The sequence below is a fragment of the Pyxicephalus adspersus genome, chromosome 2 (assembly GCF_032062135.1).
Source record: "Pyxicephalus adspersus chromosome 2, UCB_Pads_2.0, whole genome shotgun sequence".
Classification (NCBI taxonomy): Eukaryota; Metazoa; Chordata; class Amphibia; order Anura; family Pyxicephalidae; genus Pyxicephalus; species Pyxicephalus adspersus.
In genome coordinates this window covers 7,034,064-7,051,138 of record NC_092859.1, presented here as the reverse complement: position 1 = coordinate 7,051,138, position 17,075 = coordinate 7,034,064, and the positions used below count along the sequence as shown (strand labels likewise).

At 42.3% G+C, this 17,075-nt stretch overlaps 1 protein-coding gene and 1 non-coding gene across 2 annotated transcripts in view; both read right to left on the bottom strand.

Moving 5' to 3' along the window:
* CNTROB (centrobin, centriole duplication and spindle assembly protein) overlaps positions 1-17,075 on the bottom strand; it is a 28,838-nt gene that overhangs the window by 3,845 nt on the left and 7,918 nt on the right. The window contains exons 5-15 of the mRNA XM_072399361.1: positions 15,295-15,445; positions 14,210-14,326; positions 12,555-12,671; positions 12,377-12,475; positions 10,998-11,204; positions 10,313-10,459; positions 8,939-9,072; positions 8,571-8,696; positions 8,237-8,378; positions 6,335-7,619; positions 658-800 (exon numbers count right to left, since the gene is read on the bottom strand). Of these exons, the coding sequence (XP_072255462.1) occupies positions 658-800; positions 6,335-7,619; positions 8,237-8,378; positions 8,571-8,696; positions 8,939-9,072; positions 10,313-10,459; positions 10,998-11,204; positions 12,377-12,475; positions 12,555-12,671; positions 14,210-14,326; positions 15,295-15,445 (2,668 nt within the window). The remainder of the gene's footprint in view (positions 1-657; positions 801-6,334; positions 7,620-8,236; positions 8,379-8,570; positions 8,697-8,938; positions 9,073-10,312; positions 10,460-10,997; positions 11,205-12,376; positions 12,476-12,554; positions 12,672-14,209; positions 14,327-15,294; positions 15,446-17,075) is intronic.
* On the bottom strand, positions 16,376-16,449 carry TRNAT-AGU (transfer RNA threonine (anticodon AGU)). The gene has a single exon. It is a non-coding gene; the product is annotated as a tRNA-Thr (tRNA).

Genomic DNA, 17,075 nt, shown 5'->3' with positions numbered 1-17,075 from the left:
TAGCCAAGGTGGAATTGGCCAGGATGGTGACAGGTTAACCTTTAATATCATAGTTGAAAATATTGGCCAAAAGTGTGGTGTATCACATGATAAATGTGGGAAGAGCTTAACAAATACAAGATAGTTTTAGATAGACTTCAAAGCGGAACTACTCACCCAGTGTTCTCCCCGGCCTCTTTTAGCTGAGCGCACCACCTAGAACTTTACAGTAACCACCCGACTGTTTTTGGGTGGTTACTGAAAAGTTGGGTCACATTACAGGGGCCGCAACCTGCCTATAGCCTCATTCCACCCAACTTAAAAAAAAAAATACTATCACCTATCCCATCGCAGGGTGCCGCGATCTTTCTTCTACTTTACTTCCCATAGACAATCTTCAGCCTTCGTGATTGGCCATGCCTGGATGTCATAACTCCTTCAACAAACCGTTTTAATGATAGAGTTTTTCTTCATTTTTACACCCCTGCCAGTGAAATATGGTTTGTCCCAAACCATATAACTTACATTTGCTATAAAACTGTAACTCTGCTTAAATGTTGGGAAAATATATAAATAAAGTACCTATATGGAATCCTCCTAATATCATTCTATGTATTGATCACATACAATTATCAGAATATATATTTTTTTTTAATAGGGCTCTTTTAATGAACTTACCATGCGGATGTAATATTGCAGGAGGGGGTTTGGTGTGGCCCGGTCCTCAGTCGTTCTCCAATTTGGGGGTAATTCGGCAACATTTAAAGGTGGCTCCTCTTGAAAAGGGTGCTCTGGGTAAGTGTGGGGGAGAGTTGTAGAAACTGGTGGAGAAAATGAGAAGAGAAATATGAATGAGCTTCGCATTCTCTTCATCTGACCCCCTGATGAAGCGTTAAACCCCACCTGCTGTGTTTCTGCTCATTAGTATGACTTCCAATCATAAGCTGTAAATAAATCATAACCCTTCATAATCCTTGGAGAGAGAAATGTTTTCATGGCACTGATCATTGAATAACCGTATCAGAAGGATGTGTTTGTATATAACAAGGCCACATTTTTTGTACTTGCAGTGCTTTACACCCCAATTTCACCATTATAAAACCAAAAATCAGTGGTTCTATGTGTTAAAGGAAAATTAAAAAAACATCTCTGGATAAAATACTGACCTCTATTCTGGTGCTGTTCTGCAAAAGACTTACTACTTCACGACACCCAGCACCATCTAATAACTTTTTGTGTGCCCAGGCTGTCATGGGACCGTCCCCTTGGGAACAGTTCTGGGCCTGGGCCTATCTTCTGTCTTTTCAAGCACCTAAGGAATGTGGTCATCTAATGTACGTTGAACATTTGTAACTGGGACTTGTATGTTCTGGTCAGTGGCACAAAAATAACCAGGCAGCTATTCAAAATCCCCATAAAACATTTTATTTAGCACAGGTCTTGTATGAAGGTCGAATATGAAAGCCACAATGTTCTCCCCAGCCCCTTTTAGCCGGGCGTACCACCCAGCACTTTTCAGTAACCACCCTACTATTTTTGGGTCTGCAGTTGGGTCACAAAACAGGATGACTGGACGATCGGGGCATAATATAAAGACGATGGAAAATGGGACAAATAGGGGAGGGGGGTTAGAAAACTGGAACTGGAAGTATAAGGGGGGGGGGGGGGGAGTCCAGCTTTTGCCCACCCAGCTACAGCTTCCCAACTCGAAAAAAAAAAAATTATTGGGAGAACACTGCAGAATGTGGCTTAACAGCACATGAATCATTGTTGTAATCCACCAATACCACTTACAAAAGACTTAGAAGTCTATTTAAAATATTTTTCACAAACGTTTCGCCCAACTGTCACCCAAAATATATACACATTCATTTGCACCATACATAGATCAACTTTCACTCATGATTCATTTATTTTCTGATTAATTCCAATGTGAAAAATGTGTTAAATTTGGGTAAAATTTGAACATCTTTATAAACAGACCCCTTAGTCATACCTTGAAAGAGTACAATATGGCCACTCACTAACAATCACTGTTGATTTTGTGGTCCCCCTTCCCTATGTGGCTTTAATAGTCTCTACTCTTTTGGGAGTGCTTTCTATAAACTTCTGTGGTACATCTGTGGGAAATTGTGCTAATCTCCCCAAAGGAGAAGATGTGAGGTATTGATGTTGGTTTAGGCTTGGCCGACAATCGGCATTTCATCCCAAAGGAGTTCAGTAGGGTTGAGGTGAGGGCTGAGTGGAGAACACTCCAGTTCCTCCACACCAAACTCATCACAACATGTCTTTATGAAGCCGGCTTTGTCCACAGGGACACAGTCATGATGGAACAGAACTCTTGACCAAAGTGTTACGTCAAGGTTGGAAGTACACAGTTGTCTAAGATACCTTGTATGCTGTATTAGTCTTCATTGGAAACATTTTATGGGTCTACCATTTAGCTCATGTAGCTTGGTTTGATAGTCGTGTTCCAACCATATAATATAAACCAATGTCCCAACCATGCTTTTGTGGAACTCCATGGTTTCTCCAGGAGGTTGCTAGGGGGTCCTTACGCAATTTGAGTGTCTCGAGTTTGTGTAGGTGACACCAATGATCTTTTTTTGGCTATCTGACCAGCATTGTAGGAAGCATTCTTCTCACTGACCATAACAATAACATACTGTGAGCTGTGGATATAGTAATTCTCCGTGAAGACCTGAAAGGTATTTCCCTCAAGTTTAAGAGTTCGGCCCTGGGGCTGTACTGCAGAGCTGCAGCTTTGCTCAGTACAAACATCCAGAACGCCAAGTTCTGTCTTCACACAACAGATTGTGCTGGGGATGAGCTGTTGGCTGCAGGTGACTCCTGTATGGCCTGACTGCTCTTAACCCTTCTTGTATCTCGATCTGCTCACAAATCCCTACACAGCGCTTAGCCTGGATTTTCTGTGCAGCACAACTATACAAAGACCAATCAATACAAGTGGCTCTGTTAAATCTTTGCCGACCATGAGTGCTAAATCTATTCTCCTTTCATGAAAACCCCTCACCTTTTGTACATCCGGTGGTGAGGTTGTAGTGAGTTTACTGCTTCCTCATGCCAGGAACTACTGTCTCTCACAAGATGCTGCATTGTAGCATCTCCCTGAGGCACCCTTATGGAATGAATAGGGGAAGTAGTGAAATATACTAGTACTGCTCACTGCCGCCAGCTGTCAAATGTAGAAATGGTGGTTCCAGGTGGAACCAGCGCTGCTGTCCTAGTGTTTGAGTAACTGGCAAGGTGCCACCCTATAGGAATATGGTGGAATTCTTTAATCCCGAGGCAGGTCTGAACCTAACCTTACACACTCCTGTCTGGCAGGGAATGGACCTGAGTTTGCTCTGCTGAGTTTTTGTAAAACTTAAAGGTCTCCTACCTTCCTTATCCGGAGATTAAACTTCTTTTCCTCCAGACACAAAGGGCTCATCCTTGCCCTTTGTAACAATCTTAAAGTGAATTATCAGGAAGAGAGTTCTCTATATGGACCATTTATATATTTATACAGAGTGATCATATCCCCCCCCATATATATTTATACAGAGTGATCAAATCCCCCCCTGTATATTACGTTTTACTTCTTGAATATAAAATTTGCTTTAAGTTCAATTGCCAGCAGACGGACTGTGCGGCGTCAGCCCTACCTATTGTCTTTTGCTAAACTATTCCAGTTCTTCTTAAATGTTCACAACATGATTGTTCTGTAGCATTAGGGGGGTTCTTATTGACAACACAAAGTCTGCACGGGGTATAGGATAGCTCTAAATTTCCCACTAGACTGATATTATTTTGCAAATCTAAACGACCTGCAGCATATAAAACACTCAATTAAACCATCACCCATTTGGATGAAGATGCCTACTCCTTGCTCTAATCCAAAAAAACCCTTTCCAGGAAGCAGGAAATTCCTCTGACCACAGAAGAAAAATAGTGGATAACAATAGGGGTCATCTGTAATATTTTAGGTGTAAGGGCCTCTGGGTATTCCATTCGTTCGAATGGTCTTACGAAGCTTCCAATATGGCTGCCATCTGTCAAAGCTCTGTGTTTGTAGGAGACTACTGGACTACTTTAAGCTCTTTAGGGACCGTAAGCTCTTTAAAGATATTTTCTTGCAATTTCACAAGTGATGCTTATGGTAAGACAAAAGGTCACGAGTAAGCTGATAGAAAAACGGCAGCAGTCAGAGAAATGATACTTTTCCTTTACAGAGTTTATATCCAGTCTGTAATAACAAGACTTAAGCTGCGTACACACTTCCAATTTTTATCGTTGGAAATGAACGACGAACGAACGACGAACGATCGATTGGGCAAAAATTGTTTGTAAAAAAAGTAACCAACGACGCCGACGAACGAGGATAGTCGTTGGAAATGAACGACCGGACCGGCGGATCGGATTGGACGACGATCGTTGACCATCTATCGTGTACGGTCGTTCATTGATCGTCCATGGTCTGAGCATGCGCGGTGAACGAACGTTCGCTCACTTCCTGTGGTGCACGTCACTTCCTGTATCGTTCAAACGATCGCATCTATCGTGTGTACAATATCTGCGAACGATCGTATCGTTATCTGTATATACAGGATCGGTGCTTTACGATCGTTCGCAGATATCGTGCAGGATCGTTCGTCGTTCGTTTACCAACGATAATAATTGGAAGTGTGTGCGTAGCTTTAGAGAGAATCAATACACAGGCCTCATCCTGCGGCAATCACTAAGACTGCAGTTACAACCCGATCTGTAATAAAAAGCCAGGATATGATGTCATGAAAGTAAATGATGTCACTGGTCTGACATGATTGGACACACTGTTTTCATATGAATATGAAGTGTCATGGATGTCTCTAGTTTCTAGTGATTGGACGGGCTATGATGAATATGAAGTAATAGTGATGTGGTACGGATCTGGATGGGTCTAGAAATTGGATGGGCTGTGTTCTCATGAATAGGAAGTGTTGAGATGTCACAGGTCTCTAGTGATTGGATAGGCCACATTTTTATGAATGGAAAGTGTCAGTGATGTCTCTGGTGATTGTATGGGGTGTGTTATCTGTCTTATGAATATGAAGCAATATCATTGATGTCAAGTTATTGGATGGGCGGCATTCCTATGAATTTGAAGTTTTTGGTGGCGTCAATGGTTTCTAATGAAGGGATGGGCTGCATTCTAATGAAAACGAAGGGTCAGTGATGCCACTGGTCTCTAGCCAATGGAAAGACTGCATTCTCATGAATATAAAGTGTTGGTGATATCACTGGTCTCTAGCCAATGAAAAGACTGCATTCTCATGAATATACAGGGTTGGTGATGTCACTGGTCTCTAGGCATTGGACAGACAGTGTTCTCATGAATATTAGGTGTTGTGATGTCACTGGTGTCTAGTGATTGAACAGACTGCATTCTCATGAAGTATGGTGATGTCACTGGTCTCTAGAGATTGGACGGGCTGCGTTCCCTTAATTATGTGGTGTTTGTGATGTCACTGGTCTCTACTGATTGGATGGGCTACATTCCCCTAATTTTGAGGTGTTCGTGATGTTAAGCTACGTACACACTTAAAATTTTTCTCGCCCGATAATTGGCTTTGGCCGGATGTCGGACGAGAATCTGGCGTGTGTACAGCCCGCGTCGCTCATCGTCCGTGGATCAGTCCTGGCAGATCCACAAACGATGAACGACGAACGATCCTAATGCAAGGGAAGGGGGAGAGCGCGCAGCAGGGTGCGACTCGGTCGCTCTCCCCCTCCCCTCTCCATAGAGCAGAACGGTGCTGTATGTATAGCACTCGTTCATACATCGTGCGGTTCTTATCGTTGGAAAAGATCGAGAAAGATCCTTTCCAACGACAAGAATTACACGTGTGTATGCGGCTTTACCGGTCTCTAAGGATTGGACATGCTGCATTTTTTTGAATATGAATTGTTAGTGATGTCACTGGTCTTTACTGATTGGATGTGCCAAGTTCTTATGGATTTGAAGTATTGGTGATGGCACTGGCCATGTTCAATCCCCTTGAATATAAAGTGTCAGTGATGTTCCTATTCTCTAGTGATTGGATGAGCTGTGTTCTCATGAATATGAAGTGTTGGTGATGTCCATAGCTTCTAGTAATTGAATGAGCTGTGCTCTCTTCTAAATATGAAATGTCGGAGAAGTCACTGACCTCTAATGACTGGGCACTTTGCATTCTTATGAATATATAGAGCCAGTGATGTCACTGGTCTCTATTGATGTGTTCTGAAGTGTCAGTGATATCACGTGTCTTCAGGGAATAAATTAGAGCTACTCATGAATATTTAATTTCTTAGTATACACAGTATGACTTACCATTTTCAGACATTGTTCTGTCTTGGAGAGGCTCCAGAGGGAAAAAGCCGTGATGGCTGCTAAAACTGTGACTCAATTCCTCCATTTGCAAAGGGTAGAAGCTTTCCTCTAGATCCTTCATCCTGTGACTTGGCTGCAGACTCCTGGATGATTGCATCTTATAGTCAGGATAGATTCTTGTCTCCTGGTTTGGACCATTGATGGGCTCTTTATATATGGGGCTTGAATGAGGAATAGTAGAACTTGCCATTGCCTGTGAGTGGGCCATATGAGATAAAAAACTGCTGAGCTCCTTCATGTGGATTCCTTCACGCACAAGCTGAGATTGGACATGGCTTGCATGATGTTGGCTACTAGTACTGTCTTTTGGCAAATGAGCCTGGCCATGACCGCCAGTAAAAGAATGCCCAGTGCCCTCTGTGAACTGGCTTCTTCCAATGTCATTAAAGCTTGTGCGACCCATGGTAGTGGGATTATGGTCTAACATGGCTTGATAAATCCAGCTTTGATTGCCGCCATCTTTAAAGGTCATCGGCTGGGTATGGCCACTGTCATTCCTGACCTGGCCACTAGTGGCGATATCTATATCAGTTTTCTGTTGATGATCCAAGTCTAGGTATCCAGCTGCCATGGCCTGGCTAGATAGTTCTTTAATATAATCATCAAATAAATGTCTTCTACTTAATTCACTAGCAGTATCAAATCTCAGCAAGTCTTTATCGGGGTGTTGGGATCTCTCCTGGCTTCTTGACTCAGAATGACTACTGCTGAGAAGACTTCTCATACCAGAAGCAGTTGTTTCCTGGGCTTTGCTAGGTTGACCAATAATGTCCTTGGTTAGGCTAGCTTCAGCAGGGGGTTGACCACTAGATTTGTTGATTGTGGCTTTGTTACAAAACTGAGATCCATCACCCATGTATCTGGGACTAGGCTCTTTATCGTCACTCCCACCAACAGGACCTTGGCTTCTCTCATTAAGAAGCTGGCTAAAGTTAATCAAGTCTAAGCTGGCACTATCCTTAAGATGTCTACTGCTGGTAGACCTTTGGCTAAGCTTATTACTCTCTTCTAGATGCTGGCAACTGTTGAGATTAAAGTGGTTACCACTTGCTTTGCTATGGCTGCTGGTACTACTGGTGAAGTGACTGGCTCCTATCACGCCTTGCCTCGTTTTATCACTGGTTTCTTCTCCATAACCACCCTCTCTGGTCTGCTTACTGGACCATTGCTCAGTGGGCTCAGTCTGTTGTGGAAGCACAATGGATGATGGGTTCATCATGGGAGCCTGTGAGAAAAAAAGGCTGCATTATAAACTACATATTGCTTATACCATCAGCAATGTGATGCATCTATATTCCAAAGGTGTACTTTGGCAGCTCTGAATGCCATGACAGCCTAAGTGCTCCAACATGCATTGGTAAGCAGGGATGCTATTCATTAAATCACTGGTACCCTAAATCGCCTTGCTAGTGCCCTGCACTCACCAGCACTTGTTTTGGCCTTTAGGAAAATGCTTGCACACAGCCTGAGGGTAACTGGACCTAAGGATGCAGAAGCTCAGCAGGGTAAAGTCAATTAAGGAAGAATGCTGAAATTCTGATTTAGGTCTTTGTACATCCCTCTGCACCAGATTTTCAATGCTGGCCACCACTCAGCTCAACTTGGCATACAGAATCTACAATAATGAAATTTACTTAGTAAAACTGTTATGAATAATGGCCATAATGTAGTCTGCCAGGGATCATCACATGGTGCATGGTCCATCATTCAAATTAGCATTCCCCCATCCTCACTCAAATACTCCTCCGGTGTTTTTTTTTTACCAATTTAGATATTCCCTATAGCAAAGCAATTCTTTTTAGGTTCAATTCTACTTTAGGACATTTTATATAGAGAAATTACCTTAGATGAGAGAACTTGCAAGGCCTGGCTCCAGTGGCTCTTCATGACCTCCTGCAGTTGTGCAAGCATCTCTGCTCTGTCTGTTTCCAACCGATGCAGAGACCGGGAGAGTTCCTGGCAGCGTTCTTCTGAGCGAGATAATCTAGAGAGAGAGAAAAAATGAATAAAATAAACTAGTGATGCACTTGTGAAGTGGGAAATACAGTTATGAGTTTGTCCTTCTCCTGCAGGGCAACGCAGAAGTAAAATGTCTGTCTAAGCCTGTCCTCCTTTGTTAAGGGAAGCAGACAAACAAAATAAATAGATTTTTGCAAAAGACAATACAGCTCCTTACTTGTTCTCATAGTCAATTATGATCTCGCGGTGATGTCTGTCCCGCTCCTGTAACTCTGATTTGAACTGGGACAGCTGGTGGGACAGTTCTGCCTCGTGCTGTGAAGTGAGATCTAGCAATTGTTTCCTGAGTGTCCAAAAAAGAAAAATTAAGTCTGATGAGAAGCAAAATGACAAATAAAACCTTTTCTTAGTGTTTAGAAGTTATTTGTAAATAAGTACAAACATTCCAGAAGTAAAACTTACTTCTTTACCTTAAAAATGAATTAATAAATTTATATAGCTGTAAATGTACCTAAACTTTTAGCATTCACCAGCATTGCACACCCCAATATGAAATAATAGCTTTCATTGTTTCCTGTGCCATACCTGTGCTGTTCTCTAACAATGCACAAGTGTTGGGTGCTCTCTTCATTGAAAGTTGCAAGTCTCTCCGTTATTTCCTCTTCCAAACGCATTTTGTGTTCACTTTCCAGCCGCACTTTCTCAGACTCATTACGTGCCTGTGAAGAAAGACAAGTTTATGCTGAACACCTGGATAGGATAAGCAGATTGCCCTGCACCCGAATATTATAGAATTTATTTCAAGCAGTTTTATCCTAATCCAACTTTATTGATGACAATTAAGACAGGGATTTAGGTGTATTTTGGGGTTTATATATTTTAGTTGAAGGAAAAGGCACTTCTACACATGAAATAGTCTGTCTGATCTGTAAGATATCTCCAACATCCTGAAATCTGCACAACTGATCAAAATAGAAATGCATAGGAATAATACTCAAAGGCCAGACCTGCACTGCCATTTGTCACTTCTGTTCCTCCTGGAAAATGAACTGAACCCAAGTGTTGCCGATTGCCATACTCAAAATCACTGGTGTAAAAACTCCTAAAGTTTTCTTTAGAAAGCAACAAGAACTTGAAAAAAGCCTGTCCCCTGGAACATATCACAAAGAAGGACTCCTGCTTGCTTTGAGAGAGCAATGGTCTCTCTGCTCGACCCCCTGTTCAGCCAGAGCTTTCTAAATAGCAAAGCCAGCACCCTCTTCTGATTGCAGAGCTCTAGTTTTGAGTGCCTGACCCCTGAAGAAGGACCACTACTTTTGTGAAAAGTAAGTGTCCCCCTTTACAGCATGCGGGCAGTGGTCACGCTGTCCTGGTGTGTAAGAAAGATGAACTGTAAGACTTTGCCCATTCTTTGGTTTAAAGCACTTAGAAAATATTTAGCAGATTCAAAACTGAATATCCACCCAGGACTTAATTCAAGATACACATAATTTTCCCCATTATCTCATCCCATGATGATTTCCATTCCAGGGAGTGAGTATGCTTTTGGTCAAGCAATCTCCATCTCTGGGGACCAGCAGTGACAGGACTGATACTAAAGCTGAATTTTGAAATACCAATTGCTTGCTTGTCCACTTTGAATCCCCATCAGAAGCCTGTATGACAGCATGGCAATGTAGGAGCACAACTGGGAGTAGAGTGTAGTCACCCTATAACAGGAAGTGCCAGTACATAGACCTTCATATCAGGATAACCAGCTAATATTTATTGAGAGCTGCCACCTAAATAAAAGACATTTAACATTGTTTTAAACCTAATGAGATTTTAGTGACTATACATACTTTACCACTGGCCTTTACAAGATAAATAAAGGTTTAGACAACACTGGAGAGACAATGGTGAAATCAATGTATTGTCCCTGAGGTACAGCACAGGAGACGGATTCTGATTGGCCGTTACCTTCTCTAAATTGAGTTCCATCATCAGAGTGTCCCTCTCCCTGTGCGAGGTCTGCAGATCTCTCTCTAGGCGAAGGATGTCACTCTGCAGGGAGGTCAGAGCCATCTGCAACTGCTGAGACTTCTGGGTCTCCTGCTGGGTCAGAGCCTGTGGGAATGGAATACAAAATGGCACAGATTAGCAGATAAGAAGCGTGGGGCTCTTTACATGTTATAGAACCTCAAATCACAGCGTGGCTTGAAGGTTGAGATCTGGGCCACCTGTGAAAGCCATACACACATATAAGCCCAGAAGAAGACATTATAATAGTAGGGATCTGTTACAAAGTGACATTTACACACATGGGCTGATAAACAGGTATGATTTTCTCTCGCTCAGTGCAAAGAAGCACTGAGGGTACTTTGGGATATTACTTTGTACATTTGTAAGGTGCTGGAAAAGATGTGAAGAGGACCGGGAGCATCATGTGACTAGCCTGAAGCGATACAAAAGCCTGAAGTATTACAAAAAAAAAATCTGAAGTTGGGCTTCATGAAAAAAATATAAACCTGCATTAGGAGACCTGCACATCCTTTATCTGTACACAACTCCTCCAAGGTGGGGGGTAAGGACCAGGTAATGTGGAGGAATATTCATACAGATAAGTAAATGTATAACTTTTCTCCTCCTTTCCTGGAAATCTCACCTTTTCCTTCTCTATCTCTATCCTCCCCTCCTCCTGCACTCTCCTACATTCCTCCTGCAGTTCTTTTTCCCTCGCTTCCCATGTCTTCTGCTGTTCGTGCATTCTGTATTGTAGTGATTCCAGCTCTCTGTGCGCCTCTATTCTAGCTTCCTCCTCGGCCTCCTGTTCAGCCTCCAGCTGGGTGATTCTTGCAGCCTGCTCATCGACCTGTGTGGAGCAAACGTTACAGATACTCAATGCAAACAAACATGGAAGCTAGGGACTTTTATAAACAAATAATATCAGACAAATTAATAAATTACTTTAAAGAATAGGAGCAGACAGTCAGACAGCTTTCAGTAGGTGAACCATGTGATTCAGGCTGCAAACTTTTATAATAAACCTACCAATGGGACCCTTGGTAGCAAAATCCTAAGTATATTTGTTATGTTGTATTTATTGTACAATGTGGTAACACCTAATCTTTATTATTCTTAAACAGGATTTATATAGCACCAACATATTTTGCAGCGCTGTTCATTAAATAGGGGTTGCAAATGACAGACAGAGGCAGACAGTGACACAGGAGGAGGAGGAGAGGATCCTGCCCCAAAGAGCTTACAATCTAGGAGGTGGGGTTAATACATACTGCTGACCGTCTAGATATTTGTTGAAAGCAATGTACTAATACAGATGAAAATGGGATCAATATTAGACTCTACACAGGTGAATTTGATTGAACATTGTGATTTTTGGTAAACATATGGCGGACTAATTATGTATGAAAGTTGGGCCTTCTGATGGATTTTGGTGAAACGCCTAAAGGCCCTAAACTGAGAGGCAAAAACACTTTGTGATAAAGTCTTAATATTTTGCTGTGATTCCAACTTGGATCAGTGATCAGCAGTTCCTCATAAAGGATAAATAAGTAGTCTGTAACTATTTAGGCAACATACCCCAACAAAGGGTATGGGGTTTTAGGGGAGATGGGCTACTATAGGAACATCCATAACCAAACTCGCTTCAGGATGCATTCGCCAGAATCAAAAGCAACTGCAGATCTCTCTATGTAGTTGATAGGAGCCATAAGGATTGCCTCAAGCATGCACCCCAAAAAATGTCTCACCAATGAAAACCACCCACCCAAAAGATAATTATACTACCAGTTGCCATCAACAACATTCACACTTGTTATTGTGTAGTATTTTTTTTCAGGCTACAATAAAATAATAATCTCTCCTAGTTTGTAAGCTCATTGGGGCAGGGTTCTCTCCGCCTGTGTCACTGTCTGTATCCAACTGTCATTTGCACCCCCTATTTAATGTGCAACGCTGCGTAATATGTTGGTGCTATATAAATCCTGTTTACTACTACTAATAATAATATTATTATTCTCTCACCTGTCTTTGCAGTTCTAATTGGCGATCATCCGATGAGCGTTTCTCTCTCTCCAGGGACTCTAAGACCTCAGCCAGCTCTTGCTGCACCTGACTTAGTGCCTGAAAGATGGAGAATACTATTAGAGGAGAGCTTGTGTAGAATGTAGGCCGTTCCCAACATGGCTGACCATTGGCTCACCTTCTGATCCTTGGATCTGGCTCGCTCTGCTTCCTCCTTCTCCTGCTTTAGGCGACGTACGGCCTCTTCACGCTGATGCTCCTGCTGCTTCCAGCCCCCCACCACCATGGCCAGGGTCTGGAGTTGAAAAAGCCAATAAAACCCATGAGTACATTTTCCCATTTTCCATTGATAAATAACATTCTTTATATTTCCCTGAATATTTAAAGCTGAATTCCGAGCCCACAAACATATATGCCTTAATAACCACAAAAGATATAAATCCACTTCTGGTGCATCAAATGCATTTGCAAGCCCAGATTATGATTTATAAAGTAACAGTGACATCTTCATTGCTTTGTACATACCCTATGCAGAAATTGAGCTGTAGGAGGGACCAGCGGGCCCGCCCAATATGGGCTGTTTGCAGAAACCTATAGGGAGGCTGGGACAAGACCACTCATCATCACTAAGGAAGGGAACAGCAGACTGGTCTTTATTACAGGAAGTTCCTATAAAAAGTTTCACACCAGATGACTGCACAGATCTGGAAGAAATATAATGCTGTCCACATCACTCCCCTTCAAGGTTCCCAGCACCGGAAGGATTCTTCTTTTTCAGCTTTGTTCTATCTAAAAATTCCCCTACCTGTTACAATCATAAAACATTATTATGCTGCCATCTGTAACCAAGTCCAACCCTTCTAAAACAAGTGGGAACTACCTGCATTGATAAGAATATTACTATTCAACACAAGTGGACATCACTGCTATGGTCTGCTATGGTTGTTTCAATACCCCAATGGCGAAATGCGTTGGGATCTGAGACCTGGGATTTCGTGTATTCTTTTATTATCTGTGATTTTTTATTTCTAAAGACCTATATCCATTCTTATCTATTGGTAGTAGCACTTTATTTAGTACCTAGTTCCTAAAATCCCATGAAATAATGTGGATTTGGGACCAAACCTACATGTAAACTTTTTTTGTTTATGTATGTTTTTACACAAAGTTTTACAATACATTTGTATTTATTTGCCCCCCCACATTTCTTCTCTCTTTCTTTGTTTGAATTATCTTGAGGAAATATACAAAGCACACCAAAATTCAAACAGAATGTGTGCGGCTTTTGTACTCCAATGCCAATATTTCATTATCCCAGAGCTCAGCATTAAGTCTCAACTCCAAACTTTTTTGTCACTCTCCTGTGTTTAAAATAAAGTTTAAACAACTTTATTATTAAAATAAAAAAAAGATAATATGTGCAAAAACACCACCTGCACCTTTATTACCATGTCATGGAACTGAATGTGATCACATGATTGAGAACCACACTGATTGGTTCTTAAATGCCCATGTGAACCAGAGCTGTCAATGCCAGCTGAGAGCCACCAGCCGTGCAAAGGGTCAGCTGCTGGCTCTCACAGGGAGAACATTTGGTAACACATCCCAAGCAAGGAGCACCATGCTGGACACCCTCAAAAATTTCTGTCTGAGCACTTCAAGCCCTATTTAAAAGATTTCAGACAGACTTCAGGTACACTAGCTGACATGCAAAATGTCAAATCCTGACAACTGTCGAAGAAAAGGTTAATTGAGCTAAAAGAAGATTTATTTATTTTCCCTGAGCCGTTGATTAGTATATGAGGCTTGACATGATTAAAGAGAAAGTGTCACCTGGTCCAGCTGCTGGATCATGGCGTCTTTTCTGCGGTCGGCGGTCATGGAGATGGACAATCTTTGCTGTAATTCCAGCATCTCATTCTGCAGGTTTTGTATGTGTCGCTCTAGATGCTACAGGGGGGAAAGAAAGAGAAGACAGCCATTGTAACTTTTTCTTTGGTAATAACCATTCTTTACTCAGGGGGGAGGATGTGTAATGGGGGGGTTAATTAGTAGAGAGCTGAACTGGTTTAATTCAAGCTGGACCCATGTGATGCAGTAACGAGATTACAAAGCAGAGGCTTAACAGATGATCCGGAGTCATGACAGAAGAAGACGGACACATTGAGGGAGGGTGAGAAAGGGCAGAGACAGAAGGGGGCACATATAAAAGTTACACAGCACTGACACAAAGAGGAATTCTGATGTTTTTAGCCTGTGGTGTTTTACACACACACATTGGAGGTCTCTAGTCTGGATCCATTATGTGTCACTGTACCTTTAATTAGACATGAGCAACTGCCAGCTAAGCCTACTCTTAAAGAGACCCTGTCACCTTGTCATGTAACACATTGGTTTATTTTAAAACTAAATGTAATCAGAACGAGACCTACAAAATTTATTTTAAAGTACACCAGGCAAGTGTTCCTGTCCTACCCCACTGCTGCCCCACCACATTTGCTGGCAGTTCCAGCTGTCAAAAGGTAGCAGAGCCCACAGAATACTTAGCATGAGGGATCATGTGACCTTCTCCAATTACTAGTCCCAATCACAAGATGGACAGTAGAGATCTCATTGCTCCCAGCAAACCCCAGCAGATAGAATTTTGTGGCAACTGCAAATGAATGTGAATGTGAGTGGAATCAGGTCAAGGGGTGGGATTTAAAGAGACCCTGTCATTTTGTTCTAATGGTAAAACTAACAATATGTCTTATTAGGAAGTTCGGAGACTCTACCAGAAACTATTAGTGACACACACAAGTGGAACAGATTTTTCCCAAGCATTTTCAGGCCATACGTAAGCCTAGCAAAAAGAACAAAAACAAAGGACCAGGGAAAGGTGAAAACACAGAAGAAATAGCTATAGACATCAGGTGTACCTTGCGTCGTGCAGTCTCCTTCTCCAGAGCATCTCTGAGCTGCAGGTCGGGTAGGGAGGGCGCTGCATTATACAGTGTCGAGTAACGAGGGAAGAGACCCTCCAGGCCAGTAAGAGATAAAGGAGGAGAGAGATCCTGCGCAGGCCGGGCACTAGAAGAGAAAAGGAGGAAGGTCAACAAACTTATATACATATTCCCACAAGCATCCCGCACCTCCAGAAGTGTCAAATGCTAAAGGAAGAACTGGAATAGAGGAGCAGATATAGCAGACTTGGTCCATAAAGAGACTTTGGTTTAATACCTCTTCTGTTACAAGTGACCACCATGTAGACTAGTAAAGGGACTGTCAGGATCAGCAAAAATGGAGCAACAGAAAACTTTTGGATGCTTCTGAACAGAATTAGGCCCAGTTTACACTTTTATGCATTTATGTTAATATGTAAGCATATGCACTTGTTGGGTAATGCAGAACCGTGCATTATGTGTATTATCACCATGCTATAGTGTAATCCGGATCCTAAAGTTTAACTTGGTGGTGGCTCTATAGCTCAAGATACACTAGCTGCCCTGAATATATCTTCCAATATACTCTGCTCCAAAACCAAGGACCTGGGTGCAGATTGGCTGCTCTGAGCAGTGGCGAGAACACAGATAGGTTACCATAACCAGAATACAAAAACATAAAACTGGTAAGCAGACATAATAAATATGGAGCTGCTATAAATGAATTATTTGTGGAAATGCTCACTGCCTGGCTATCCCTGGCTTGGATATTTCAGCCACTGACTTGCATGCAGCCTCTGAAACACGGTCTCCCTGGTCCGTATGCTTAGCATGACACCTTCCATGTCCAGAAAGCCTCAAATTGTATGATGGGTGGGAATCCAAATAAATAACTGTTTTCACTGGCCATCAGAGGGTTAAGAAAAGAGGTTGGAAATCTTTTGCTGTAATAAAAGCTTCGACAACATCCTTCTGAGAACAGCAAATATTGTCTTTTCTTATACAACAGACACACCTAGGTGTCCGCTGCCATTCTCCTTGAAGTGGCTTGTAGTCAAAGGAGGAAAATAGAAAACAAAGGCACTGCTGAGATTCGAACTCAGGATCTCCTGTTTACTAGACAGGCGCTTTAACCAACTAAGCCACAGCGCCACTCGGCACTAAAAGTGGAAAAAGTACTTTAGGACGACGTTAGTTGTCTTAGCCATGAACAATATCATAATATAATGGTTTCGATGTCATAGTCTCATGTGACTTGCAAGCTGTCTCTTGTCTCAACCTGATAATACTAAGATGCCCGATTGGTATAAGCCAGTCACATGATTGACAGGTCTGTGGCAAGCTCTTTTATAATGGAAAGATTTCTACAATGTCCTGCAAAAGGTATAATAGTATTGTGTGTGATAATAAGAAATATATTGTGTTTTAATTCTGTCCTCCAGCCTTACACAGTTGTGCCGGGTACATTCATTAACTTAAATGGCTTACTGTGATTTCACTGTACACTGCAAGTCTCTCACAATGTGCATTTGAAACTGCAGCAAATCAACTAGAGTCCACTTGATTTCCTGGATAAAGGACATCTGGCATCATCTAAGCCTCTCCCCTCTGGCATCACCTAACCCTCTCCTCTCCGCCATCACCTAACCCTCTCCTCTCCGCCATCACCTAACCCTCTCCTCTCCGCCATCACCTAACCCTCTCCTCTCTGCCATCACCTAACCCTCTCCTCTCCGCCATTACCTAACCCTCTCCCTTCCGCCATCACCTAACCCTCT